Genomic DNA, 14058 nt, shown 5'->3' with positions numbered 1-14058 from the left:
TCACTGGGGTTTGAAATGGCTTAAGGGTTAGTGTAGGGAATGGAGTAAGAGAGGCTGGAAGAGAGCAAAGACCGGTGCAGAATCCAGTGTGGAGAAGGTTTAGAAGTGGAAGGCGAGAGGAATTAGGGGAAGGGGTGCAGCAGCATCAGAGAGCGCCAGTTCAGGGGACCCTTTTCCTGCTTTAGGTCCGGGTATTCTGGTCCTGGTGTAGAACTCGGGTCAGGTTTCTTACTTTGGCCACAGCCAGAGGCCCGCGCCAAGGCGCCAGCTGCTGCGGACCTGCCTGCGCAGCGCGGGCCAACCTCGGAGGGGGCGTGGCTATGGAGGGGAGTGGCTGGGCGGCCCGGTGGGCGGGGCTCCCCTCCCAGCCGCCGCTGCCGCCGCCGCCTCTGCCTCCGCCCGCCGCGCGGACCAGCGAGCCGGGTAGCAGCCGTGAGCCTGCCCGCCCGCCCGCTCGCCCGCCCGCGTGCTGGGGCTGCGGTGGGCCAGGATGTCGGTCTTCCTAGAGGAGCTGCTGGGCGACAAGCTGGTGACGGGCGGCGGCGAGGAGGTGGACGTGCACTCGCTGGGAGCCCGCGGCATCGCGCTGCTGGGGCTCTACTTCGGGTGCAGCCTGAGCGCCCCCTGCGCTCAGCTCAGCGCTAGCCTGGCCGCCTTCTACGGCCGCCTGCGAGGGGACACGGCCGCCGGGCCGGGGGCCGGGGCAGGGGCGGGCGCGGCCGCTGAGCCAGAGCCCCCGCACCGCCTGGAGATCGTCTTCGTGTCCTCGGACCAGGACCAGCGGCAGTGGCAGGACTTCGTGCGGGACATGCCATGGCTGGCGCTGCCCTACAAGGAGAAGCACCGGAAGGTGAGTAGCGCGGGCCCGGCGGCGCCCCCGGCCTGCAGGCGCGTTCCACGCTCCGGGAGCCAGCTGCTCGCCGCCCCCACCCGCTGTCCTCAGGCCTGCCTTCTCTATCTTGGCTGGCTCCCCCTTCTTGCCCTATCCGGGACCCCGCCGGGCTAGGGCGCTCGCGGCAACTCCTAGGTGCCAGTGCCTGACTGCGCCCACGCTAGGAAGTTTGACACCCCTCGGGTCCACGCGTTGGGAGTCGCATAGGGGTGGCCGTGCTCTACCCTCCTCACTCCCTGACCACCACCACCCTCCTCCAGCCACTTGGCTCCCCGCAAATACCTGTAGTGTGTGGGGGAGGGCACTAGCCCCCTTCCCATAATGCCCACACCAGGAAGTTTCCTTTCTTTCCCAGAGAAATCTTGCCTTCCTAGGGCCCCCTCCCCTATGGCCAGGGACCCGGAGGCGGCTGCTGACGGCGGCTTCAGGAGAAAGGGGAGCTCAATCCTTTCCCCCTTTCTTCCCTTGCCCCCCGCCCCGCCCCCTGGGCTGAGTTAGTGGCCACCGGGGAGCTTTTCATTGTCTGGCTGTCCAGCGATCTTCCCAGGCCCAGAACAGCCCCGTCCTTGTAGATGCCATAGTTTCGTGGTGGGCCGTTTGCTGCATCTATACTTCGAATTAGATGCAGAACTGATCCCATCGGTACCGATGAATGACAAGACAGCAAATGGCCCACCGGTTTGCAGATGAAATTAGTTTGGGTTTCAGAGTGTATCTGTTGGGTGAAGACGTCTGTTTCAATCAAACAAATTCAAGACGTTTTGTAATGAGTGCTAACAGGAAAAGTTTTGGCGTGCCCTTGCTTAATTCGCGTGGCTAATGCAATGTATGAATCCGGCCCTTTCGTTTTCCGAGGAGCGTCTGAGTTTATGGGGCGCACAGGAGAAAGGCTATTCCAGGGGCATTTAGGTTCCTCCAGGGACGGTGGTAACACATGCCACGTGTTCCTTTTATTTGTACAGAATCATGTTGAGACAAATGATTTAGACTTAGTGAGAGCAAAAGGCTTATAATTTGACCTCAAAATGTCCCGAGTAAATCATTCATCCCAAAGCAGTGTTAAGGCACAGATGTGAGATTTAAAGTTTGAAATATAGTTTAAGAAATACAGTTGGTAAATTTAACACTGGGAAAACATCAGCCCACTAACCACACAGAAGCAAGCCTTTGCATCTTAACTGTTTTTTCAAGTTATTATGCCCCTGCTTGATTTATATGCCTGCTAGGGTATGAATATGCAAGGCTAGTACTTTTTCCTTAAAAAATATGGGAATCCTTTGTTTTCTTTTTGGTGGTTGTTTTGATGATCCTTCTGGGAAGAAATAACGTTCAGAAAGTCATTTATTGAAAAAATATTTCCATCGTCATGGCATGTTTCTGTTGTAGACTAAAATCTGTTTAAAATAATGTCCTTATTGGGCAATACAAATAATTTCTATCTTTTGGAAGTATACAATGAATGGCAGAATGTTCCAGACTTATGGCCTATTGTAGTTTTTACAGAGGGGGAAATAAAATTGCTGGGCAATAAAAATATGGAGCAAACTGAGATGTTTTGGAGATGCCTAACACTCCCCCCACAGGGGTATATTTGATATGACAGAGGCTTACTCTATGCTGGCTTACCCCTTTGCATGAAAAAAAGTGTTCTGTAGCCCTCCCCTGGCCTGGCTGGTCCCACTCAGATGAACATCTGGATGGCACAGGCCAGCAGGCTCTTATTTGAAAAATACAGTTCAGAATGCTGGATGTGTCTAAATCATAAGCCAGCATCTTAAACATTTAGTTTGATTTTATTTATTTACTTACTTACTTACCTATCTATTTATTTATTTTTGTGTGGTGCTGGGCATGAGATCCTTACACATGCTAAGTAAGCCTGCCTTCCACCACTGGGCTTCACATCCCCAGCTTCCCAAATTTATTTCTTGTGCCATTTTCCCCACTCACACCCTATAGTTCATTTGTTTCTTTAGAGACCAGTTTTGGAAGCCCCCCTGTGGTGGAGAGTAGGTGTTTCAGTGTCAGACCCCAGAAGCGTTCTGTGTTCCGGGGACAGACCAGGTAAAGAAGGCCCGCAATGGGTTTCTTGTAGAAAACACACTTGGAAATCGAAAGGAATGTGTCCTCACTGTGGAAGGGACCGCTTCTCACCTTGAAACCAGAGTGGGCTAAAGCACATTGTAACCTAGTTTTTGTCTTCTGCAGCTTGAAATCGGGGTGCACAGAAATCAGTGAGTTTGCAATACCAATTTCACCCCAAGAAAAATGGGAGGCGAGGGTACCCCAGCTCAGGACACTTGTGGGTGAACACTAAACTTTTGTTGATGGTTTCGTCTGGGCTGTTTCCCCAACTATAAAAATAGCTGTAAAGAAGAGCATTCTGTTTTATACTGAAGGAAAACCCACGTTCCAGATTACATTCTTTTTTTTAAGTTCTCATTAACATTTGGTCTTTAAACCCATCTGTGTGTTTCTTCCCGTTGGGATCACAGAGGATATGGTTCTAATTAGTTATTGGCTGGCATTTCTCTACAGAAAATTGAAAAATTATGGTGGGGAATGAAAATGCTGTATGGTATTTCTCTTTTTCTTCTCTTATTAATTTCTCCTTTATATAGTAAGAAAGTCCGGGGATGGCCATATATGTTCAGCCTGCATTTTGCCTGGCTCCCTCACCTCCACTGGAGCGGTGAGAACATATGAGGTCAAGGGGACCCATATCTTTTTTTTTTTTTCCCTCCGTCCTCTTTTGTATGGAAAGTTGTCTTTTCTGTTTCTGTTTGTTTTAGTGGTAGGTCTAAAGTAATAGGGGCTTTTCTTCTTCCTTCCAGAACACACACATTATTATATAGCTATATAGAAATTGTAATTAGATGATAATCAAACTTTGAGTGCATTTATGGGCGTGGCTGTGTCAGGAAGCCTGTAATCCTGAAGTTAAGGAAAGCGGTTGGGCTTGTTTTAGTAAGTAGGCTAGTGGACATTTTTCAGATTTCTGAAGAAAGAGAACGTGATGAACAGTTGGGAATTGGTGATGATTTAGACTTTCAGGTTCGAGTTGTCTCTTTAGATGAAGAAAAATTAATTGTTGAAACCGGTGGATCTGGCTCCAGGATCAACTTAGCTATGTCAGGAGTGAATAGCAGTTTGGGTTTTTAAAACACAGGCCCTGGCTTTGCCTGGGCTGGGTGTCTAGTGCAAAGCATTTGGTCGTGGGTGCTCTAACATCAGGGGGAGCAAACCACTGACCTCCTCTGCACAGATGTATTGGGCTTTGATTTGGCCTACAAATTTTCTGAATGACAGAAAGGGGTAGAGGAAGTTGGAGTGGGGAAGAGGAAGTCAGGGTGGGAAGCCATTAGAGCTAGGTGGTGACTCTGGCCCAGCCTCCTGGTTGACTTGCTTTGGATGGAGTCACTGGTCACTCTGCAGCCGTCCAGTGTGGCCTGCTTGCTCTGGCTGTTCTGGATGGTTCTTTTGGTGTAGTCTAAACCAGAGCCATGGCCTGGACTTCTGTTGAATTCCTTGGGCACTTTGGATGTGACTAGATCTGGTGCCAACCCAGTCTTCAAGCTCCGTGTCCTCTGGTCTTTCTCTTCTTACACCTCAGGCAGTGAGTGAGTGACAGGACACTGACATACACTTCTGGCTTTGCCTCCTACTCCCTTTCAAGACAGTGAAAGATACCAAAAAAAGATACAGCTTTGAATGGTAGAGGCTTTTGCTTGTTCCTAAAGAGCCTCCTCAACCAGCCAGGCCAGGATCTCATTGGGGATGATGTTTCCGTCTGAATCAGTCTAATAACAGACAGCAGTCCAATTAAAGCAATCAGAGCCATGTTCTTGGAGAAGCTTTTCCCCGTTTTTTATTATTTATAGTGTGTGTTTTAATTTTATCTTCTCCATGTAATGAAATAATCTGGTGGCTGAAAATCGAAGTTCCTTTGTCTTTCTGCCTGGGTTCAGGTCCTGGGTCTGCTGTGTATTAGCTGTGTGTCCTGTGTAGGACACTGTATCTCTGTGCCGTAGGTTCCTTATTGGTAAAATGGGGATCATAGCACCTGTCTTATAGGATCATTGGAGCATCTGTGTGATAAATGCCCATGCCTGACATAATGATACGTGCTCCATAAACGCTGCTATCATTTATTAATAAATTATTACAACATTGAGTAATCCATTATACAGCTTGACTCTGGACTGTGTCACATCACAGAATTGCAAACCTGTTGTGAGGTCTTTCTTTTTCCTCCCTTTCTTCCTTTTTTTTAGACAGGGTTTGTCTGTGTAGCCCAGGCTGTCCTGGAACTTGCTCTGGCCTTGAACTCAGAGATCTGCCTGCCTCATGAGTGCTGTGATTAAAGGCATGGGCCGCCATGGCCCAGCTTTTCCTTTCTTCCTTTCTTAGGGTCTCACTGCAGGCTAGGCGGGTCTTGAACTCACTGTGTAGTTGGATATGACTTTGAACTTCTCATCCTCCTATCTTGACCTGCCTAGTTGGCATTACAGGCATGTACTACCCCACCAGGCTTATGTGATGCCAGGGATGGGACTTGAGGCTTAGTACACCCTAGGCAAGCACTCTGCTAACTGCTTTACCGTCTCCTATGATGTACTTTTAAAACCTTTCAAACCTCTCACTTTTTGGGGTGCGGTTTGAGACAGGGTTTCTCTGTAGCCCTGGCTGTCCTGGAGCTCACCCTGTAGAGCAGGCTGGCCTCGAACTCACAGAGATCCGCCTGTCTCTGCCTTACAGAATGCTGGGATTAAAGGTGTGCACCACCACCTCTAGGCCAGACCTATCACTTATAACCTTGTAAGGGGATGTAGCGAAGGAATTAAAAGAATTGCCCTGTAAGTGGTAACAACCAAGGAGAAAGATTAAAAAAAAAAAAAATGAAACCACGAGAGCAAATGAATGTCAGCTAACACTTCTGGAAGATTACTAGGGTCAGTGATCTCCCATTCTGTAGTTGCCGGCAGCCGTGGTTGATCCCTTCAGCCTACGCATGGTAAAGGCTATCAACTCAAAGATGATCAGGTACCACTCTGAGAGAAAGCACGGATGTTGTCATTGTCTCCCCACTTGCCAAAGCTGTTAGGCACCTCTTTGGCTGACTCCAGCTACCCCGTCTAGACAGTGTGGGGATGCTCCTTCACCTGGGGAAATGGGCAGTGCGCCTCTGAGCTGCAGAAACTCACCTCTCCCGGAGCTGCCTCCCTGCTCTGTCCTGGAAGTCTGTAGGCTAGGCTTGCCCAGACTCCTCTCTGTGGCTGGATGAATCCCACCTCCCAGGTAATGACCGTGCACAGCTCTTTTGAATCGAGTTGTCTCCCCATTTGGGTTGGAGTGTGAACCAGAGCACAGGGCACAGAGCAGAGGTTAAAGTTAGGATCACTGATTTCATTCTCCGTTTCTCCCCAACCCTCTGTCTCCTGCTTCCGTTCCGTACGCGGCTCCCTTTAATATTTTCACAAATTGGTAGAAGGATGCTCTGTGTTGTTTATAGCTGGAGCAGGAGTCAGGAAGGTCCCTCGGGCATCTTTTTTTTTCCTAATAGGGCTTGAGGACTCTGAGGCTGCCCCTGTTCTGAACTAGGTGTGGCTCCTGGCCACGTGGCTTCATTTGGGGGAGTGTAGACTTGGCCTAGGCTGTGCTTTTCTTTCTTCACAGTCTGAATTCCCAGTGGCACTCCGTGTTAACCCCCAGGGTGCTTACTTTTGTTCATTTCATTAATTTGCCGCTATGCATATTCAAAGGCACTCAGGGGAAAGAGCTCTGAATTCCGAATCCCGTGAATCCCAAGTTCTTATGCATTCTTGTTGTGTATCTTGCCGTGATTTTCAAAGTTATTGAGAATTTTTGAATCCCCAGGCCACCTTTCATTATCTTCCACAGCTCTCACACACCCCGAAGGCATGGGCTCTAGCTAATTGGACCTCTGTAGTAACTGGTAGTTCTGATCCCCATCTCTCCATTCCTGCGGTCAATGGGTTCTGAGTTTCCATTTCCTGTGGACCATTGCCTACCAGCCGCCTTCTCTAGGGCACCCTGCTTCTAATCTTCATTTTCCAGATCAGAACATTTCACACGCAAGCATCCGTTGTCCTGCCTCACACAACACATCCTGGCTGCTGTGCTGTTTAAGCAGGTGAGACAGACCACGGACCACCAATTTGCATGCCGATGTTTTGATGGCGTGTCACAAGCATCCCTAACGTCTGCTCACCATTTCGGTACTTTACCTCTTTGTGGACCAGTGGCAAACAACACTCGGCGAAGTGAGTGCTAGAACTCTGCTACCGCCCTGAGCAGGTCTTCTCTACGGCCTTCCAGAATGGAGTGATAAGTTCAGAAATACAGTTCTGGGCTGGAGCTGTGTAGCTTACCTGATGACATTCACGAGGCTCTGGGCTCAACCCCCAGGACCCTCACATTCCCTGAAGAAAGAAACAGCTTCACAACTCCTAATCACCCTCCTGATGAAGAAGAACCCTTCGGTTCTTGGACGCTTTTGCAGTCAAGTCCAAAGTCCGGCTGCCCGCCTCTCACTGTGGTGTCACAGGACTCTGTCGCTTGCATTTCTGGACTATGCTGTTTTTCTCCGACCTGCCTGGTTTGGAGCTTCCTGCAGTCCCTCTTTTAGAAGCTTTCCTATCTCTATCAAGTTGTTTTAATTAATTAATATCTTTGGGTGCACTGTGTGGCATGTGGAAGACAACTTGTACCAGTTGGCTCTTGCCATCCACCATGTGGGCCCTGGGGATGGAGCTCAGGCTTGATGGTGATGGCCGTTACCCAGGGAGACAGCCTGCCAACCTTTGTTGTGTTTTATAAGGTTTTCTCAGTTCGGTTGATTTAGGAAATGACTTTTACAGGTTTCCCCTTCACTTCACTCAGAATTTCACTTAAGGTTCCACGTGAAAGGCTATCATCTTGAATGGACACAAGATGGACTGCAAGTCCTGGATTTTCTGTGTCTCTAGAGACATGTGGTAGCAGCACACATCTATAGGTATGGTACAGGGTTTCCTGTCACTTTTCCCTCTAGGTAGACTGTTCTCCTGGAACTCCCTAGACCAGGCTGGCTTCGAACTCACAGAGATTCACCTGCCTCTGCCTCCTGAGTGCTGTGAGTCAAGGCGTGCGCCACCACACTGAGGCTCCCATAGATCTTGTGCATGGACTTTTGGAAGATTTCCTAGTGTTTTCCATCGGACTATAAGCTCCGTGAAGACAGAATCCAAATGATGGAAGGGGAAAGTGATCTGTGCCAGGTGCTGGGAAACAGGATGATGTCACAGAAAGCAGGTCTGTGACTTTCAGATTGAAATATGCACTTTCTCCAGGTGTGGTGGCGCATACCTTTAGTCCCAGGACTCTGGATGCAGAGACATGTGAATCTCTGTGAGTTTGAGGCTAGTCTGGTCTACAGAGCAAGTTCCAGGACAGCCAAAACAAAAACAGCAAAACAAGAACAAAAAAAAATGCATTTTTGCTATTATGTAGCTTAATTTTTAGTATTTGATGTTAGCAATTGGGCTTTAACTGAACAAAAGTAAATTGTATATACCCTGCACAGTTTGTAGTGGAGTTTTTTTGTTTTTGTTTTTTGTTTGTTTGTTTTTTTGAGACAGGGTTTCTCTGTGTAGTTTTGGTGCCTGTCCTGGATCTCGCTCTGTAGACCAGACTGGCCTCGATCTCACAGAGATCTGCCTGCCTCTGCAGGGATTAAAGTGCTGGGATTTAAGGCATGCGCCACCACCACCCGGCTGTAGTGGGTTTTTTGTTTGTTTTTAGTATTTTTGTTTTTTTTTCTCCTTTTGCTGGGATTAAAGGCATTTGCCATTGTATGCAGCCTTTTTCCCCCTAATTTTAATTTTTATGTGTGTGTATCTTAGTGTATATTTGTTTACTATGTGGATGCAAGAGCCCATGGAGGTCAGAAGAGGGCATTAGATTCCCTGGAACTGGAGTTACAGACCGCTGTGAGTTGCCCCGTGGTTGCTGGGAATTGGACTGGGTCTTCTGCAAGGAAGCGCTCCCCTAACTGTTGAGCCGTCTCTCCAGCCCTTTTGTTTTAGTCTTAAGGAGCTTCAAAGTGTGTGTGTGTGTGTGTGTGTGTGTGTGTGTGTGTGTGTGTGTATGTATATGTGTGTTTGTGTGTCTCTGTGTGTGTGTTACTAGAGATCAAACCTAGGGCCTTGCTCACTCTAAGCAGACACTACCACTGAGCTGTTTCCCACCCCTTAATGAGGATTTCAAAAAGTCTTTGATGAGCAAACAGATGTCCCGGCTGGACGGACCAGTCAGTAGCTTCTTGCGCAGCTGCATCACCCTGTAATTCTGTGTTCAAAACTAGGAAAAAGCATGAGCCCCTTTTTGAAATGTTGACTTAGTGCATTAAAACAGTCTCATATGCAGACCCGTCATTTGATGCTTTTATTTTTCATAAATGCATTGCATTTCTCTAGCACCGTCCTTCCCAGGGACTCACAACGCATGTCCAGTCCTCTGCCAGCCACTAGCAATCAGTGTGGTGGATATTTAGCTTTAAACATTTCCAAGGAAGTTAAGAGTCGGAGAATTGAAGTACAGAGAGCCAGTGATGAGGTCGGGGCTCACAGGGTCGGGTGAAAGTTTGGCTGATCTCTCTTAAATTTGAGTCTTTCCTTTCTGTTCGTGAAAATGCATCTTGTGAAACGTTTACATCAAACATGCTTCATGCACAGGAGGAGGCGGACTGGTGTCTTCCACGTGAGTTCACTCCGGGTGTGCACGGAGCACTCTAGATGAGTCAGCTGCAGTTTAACTACTTAACACATTTGCTATCAGTTGGCAAGGCGGAGAGCCCAGATGTCTTTCCTGCTGCTGCCCCTTCCATAACGGTGATTTCTAAGCCCCCCTTTCTCCCCCTCTCTTTTTAATGATTTGGCTTTTTTTAGTTCAGCCAGTGAAGGGCCCCCCAACTCCCCTTCATCCTATGCAAAGCCCGCAGGGCGGCTTTAGTGCTTTTGTTCAGTGACAAAATTGAACTTCAGGTATCCTGTGGAGATCTAGGACTAAATCAGTCCTCCCCGTTATGAGGCTTTCAGTATCGGCTGTTCCAACTTCCAGTGAAATCTCAAACATGTGCTCTCCGCTTTATGACAAGGGAGACTGATAGTAATGCACGTTGCCCCACGGTTCTTCTGGAGGGAAACCCTGCAATGGAGACGTTGTTCTGGGGCATCAGTGATTAAAAGCAAACTGTAAATATTCTGTTGCTCGCTGGCCATAACTCCTAGACCAGAGAGATGGTGTATTTTTTTTCCTTTGTACGAGCTACACATCAGAAAAACCCTTTTCCAGAAACAGTTTAAACTTAACATTCAGCTTTCCCTTCTCCTGATGACTCTGTCATTCACACCCCTTGCTTCCCACATGACTATGTCTATAAAGATGCCAATTATGGATAAATCCAAGCAACATTTCCACATGAAGGGTGCTTTCATCTCTGATCATTCGTGACGAGTCACTAGTCAGGGTGTGGCGAGGGCTGCTGGACCATGGGAAGGGTCTTCTTTGCTTTCCTTGGAGAATTTTCTCCAGGTACATTTCACTTTACAGCTTCTATTTGTCTTTTTGGGTCAGTGTCCCTGGGATAAAAATCTGAATGGATCTAGTCTTCTTGAAGTCTCGGAGATGTGGCCTTCTTTCCCCTTAGACACGATCAGGTCAAGAGAGCTTTCATTTGATCGTGGTGGCGCTGAGCGTAGCTGCCTCATCTGTTACTCATTTGTCAGGGTTTGATGTGAAATCTAAAGATTGGGCCGAACAACTCACAATAGGAAAAAAAAAATCACACCGTGACCCTGGGAGTGCTGAAAGGGTGTGGATGTGGGTATGAGTGTGAGTTTTTTTAGCTCCCAGGCCTTACTTGCCGGTGACTTCCAAGATCATTTATATCCATGGGCTTCAGAAATACCCCATCGCTATCAGTGAATATTTAGAGTGCCTAGCAAGTGAAGAAAGAACATAGACTCGGAATCCAGGTTTCCTAAGTCTGTGTCGTGGCCTCCACTTTCTGGCTTAGTGATTTGGGGCGGGTTATATGGTTTCTGTGTCTCAAGTCTCAAGGTCAGTAATTGCAGATAGCCGTACCCATTGGGTACATTGGGTTGTTTCTGGGGGTTAAATCAATTTATGCACCAAAGGTGTGAGCAAAAGTGGAGGACACGCCACTTAAGTGTTTATCCCAGGCGCTCGATGGCTCTTTCTACACTTTATGCTTATTCTGATGCTAGAAGGGAGGAATTCTCAGCCTTTGTATTTCCTCAGACACCCTTCCTCCTTCAGAAGTATCTGGTGGTCTGTCATGTTCCCTAGTTTCTCGTTGGTTTCTTTCTAGGACAGTGACCCTGGCTTGTCTGTTGTTGTTTTGGTGACATGTTGATATTTTTGTGTGTGTTGGGGATCGGACCCAGGGCCTCATGTATGTTAAAAATAGACAGTACACCTATCCTATCTCCTTATTTTAAAAGGAGATTTACTTAATTTTTATTTATATGTATGTGTGTCTGTGAATATATGCCTTGTGAGTACACTTTGGAGCCAGAGTACAGGCAGTTGTGAGCTGCCCAGTGTTCTGGAAACCAAACTCCCATCCTCTGGAAGGGCCGCGCGCATGCGCACGCGTGTTCTTAACCACAGAGCCTTCTGTCTAGTACTCCATATCTCTGATTTTGAGTGTGACTATATTTCTAGACCATGTCTGTGATAATTCAATCCAGTACTTAGTTCTGTTGAATGGGTCTTATTTTCTCTTCCACACTGTGAGTGAGCAGAAGAAAGTCTGGGCACAGTTCCCTTGGTATTTATTTGTAAACTTTTTGTCATAGCCGTCTTCACACATCACATAGATCAGGAAAAGTGGGCTGAGAGATGTCGAAGCGCTTGCCGCATAAGCCTGAGGACTCGTAGCTGTGTGAAGCTGGGCACTGGTCCTTGCCTGTAATTCCTATGCTGGGAAGGTAGAGCTAAGAGGACCCTGGGGGCCTGGGGGCCAGCCAGTTAGCAGAATTTACAATCTCCAGATCTGGCGAAAGACTCTGTCTCAAAAAATAAGGTGTTGGATAATCAAGGAAGATACCCAGAGTTGACCTCTGGCCTCTACTTGGATGAGTACACACACGTTGACACACAAGAATACACACACAAAACAGGACAGTGAATTGCCATGTCAAAAACGAAAAAGCTGTGCAAGTTTTCCTTGTCTGTGGTCTTTATTGTGCTGCATAAGGAGATTTCCATCCGTTCATCATATCCCCCACCCACCTTCCTTCTCTTCCCTCCCCCTCCTGCTAGTCCCCTCTGGTTCCTAGACTGCCTCACTCCTGTGTTCATGTCCTATATACACAAGCGATTTGGTGTATCTCTGTAACATCTAGGAAGCACTAATGAGAGAAAACAGTCCCTACTTGTCTTTCTGAGACAGGCTTGATTCCCGTAATATGATCATCTCCAGTTGAATCCACTTTCCTACAAACTTCATTCTTCCTTATGGCTGGAAAAAAAAAGAAGTCCACGGTATATATAAACCACATTTTCCTCATCCGGTCCTCTTGGGCGGACATCTGGGTTGGTTCTGTGCCTGAGTCCTTAGGAGCGGTGTTTATGTGCAAGTGTCTCAGGGCTGTGTTGATTGAGACCTCTAGGGAAATGCCCTCACTGACTCTTTAAAGACGCAGATAGCCACAGCATCATTCCTCAGGATGTGTACCCTCCTCCGTCCGTTTGTCTGGCTCCGGTCTACAGTTGACATTTTGTGGATGTTCCCTCAGTCTCTTACCCACGGCTGTATTCCCCCATCTTCGTGCAGTTTGTTGTGGCTCTCTCCCTTCCTTCCTTCCTTCCTTCCTTCCTTCCTTCCTTCCTTCCTTCCTTCCTTCCTTCCTTCCTTCCTTCCTTCCTTCCTTCCTTTTTTTCTCCCTGAGACAGGGTTTCTCTGTGTAGCTTTGCGCCTTTCCTGGAACTCACTTGGTAGCCCAGGCTGGCCTTGAACTCACAGAGATCCTCCTGCCTCTGCCTCCCGAGTGCTGGGATTAAAGGCGTGCACTGCCACCACCGTCCGGCTCCTGAGCTTTTCCGTGCTTCCTTCCTTTTCTCAGGGTGGTTCAGAACTGCTGGTTGGAAAGGACACTTCTTAGCCCCCATAGCTGAGAGGTGCAGGCGTACATTGTTTTGAGGCCTAATGGCTTCCCACCTCTCCATTCTGCTGTGTGTTTGAACTTTGGACTTGGGTGGGCTGGTTGGGTGACATCACGGCCACCAGCAGCTCTGGGTTTGCTTCCCATCCCCTCGGAATCCTAGTGGAAGGAAGCAGGTTTGGCTACCCTCCATCCTGCACTGGTCACTGGCCAGGATGTAGAACACCCTGATTGGCTAAGCATGAGTTACATCCACACCTGTGTGCCCAGAGTTTGGGGTCTGAGCATCAGGAAGGGGTACTCCTCAAAGAAGATCCTCAGAGAAAGTATGCCCAGCAAGTGGCTGGCTGCGCCAGGACATTTCTGTGACCACATACCATCTCCTCAAGAAGCTTGTTCTGGCTTTAGCCATTCTCTCCCAGATGACCTCTTGGCCTTTGGAACCACAGGCAACAGCCATCCGGTGGTGGCACACGCCTTTAATCACAGCAGGCAGAGGCGGGCAGATCTCTGGTTCGAGGCCAGCCTTGTCTGTAGAGTTCTATGACGGCCAGAGATACACAGAGAAACCCTGTCTCAAACAAAACAAAACAAACAAACAAAAAACAAAACATAACAAAAAAGAACCACAGCAAACACAGAGGCAAGCCAATCACATCACCCCTTGTTCCAGATCTTTCTAGACTTACCCAAAGCATGAGATGTCTTTGCCCAGCAGGCTGACATCCTACCTCTTTTTCCTTTTTCTTTTTTCTTATGTTGTGTGTTTATGCGTGTGGTGCCTGTGTCTGTGGCACACACACATGCACGTGTGTGGTGTGTGTGTTACAGAGACTTGAGGAAGATGGTGGGTGCCTTACACCATCACTGTCTGCCTTATTCCTTTGAGACAGGCTCTCTCATGGAGCCTGGAGAGGGGCTGGCTGCCAGCACACCTGGCAAGCCTCTTGTCTCTGCCCTGGACAGCACTAAGGT

At 48.3% G+C, this 14058-nt stretch overlaps 1 protein-coding gene across 1 annotated transcript in view; it reads left to right on the top strand.

Annotated features, from left to right (window-relative positions):
- Positions 1-393: 393 nt before the first annotated feature.
- Nxn (nucleoredoxin) overlaps positions 394-14058 on the top strand; it is a 146870-nt gene continuing 133205 nt past the window's right edge. Inside the window, exon 1 of the mRNA XM_006977414.4 lies at positions 394-850. Coding sequence (XP_006977476.2) covers positions 491-850 — 360 coding nt within the window. The 5' untranslated portion in view covers positions 394-490. The remainder of the gene's footprint in view (positions 851-14058) is intronic.

Source organism: Peromyscus maniculatus, chromosome 8 (genome assembly GCF_049852395.1).
Source record: "Peromyscus maniculatus bairdii isolate BWxNUB_F1_BW_parent chromosome 8, HU_Pman_BW_mat_3.1, whole genome shotgun sequence".
Taxonomy (NCBI): Eukaryota; Metazoa; Chordata; class Mammalia; order Rodentia; family Cricetidae; genus Peromyscus; species Peromyscus maniculatus.
The sequence above is the reverse complement of the archived record's forward strand: the minus strand, read 5'-3'. Positions and strand labels throughout refer to the sequence as shown.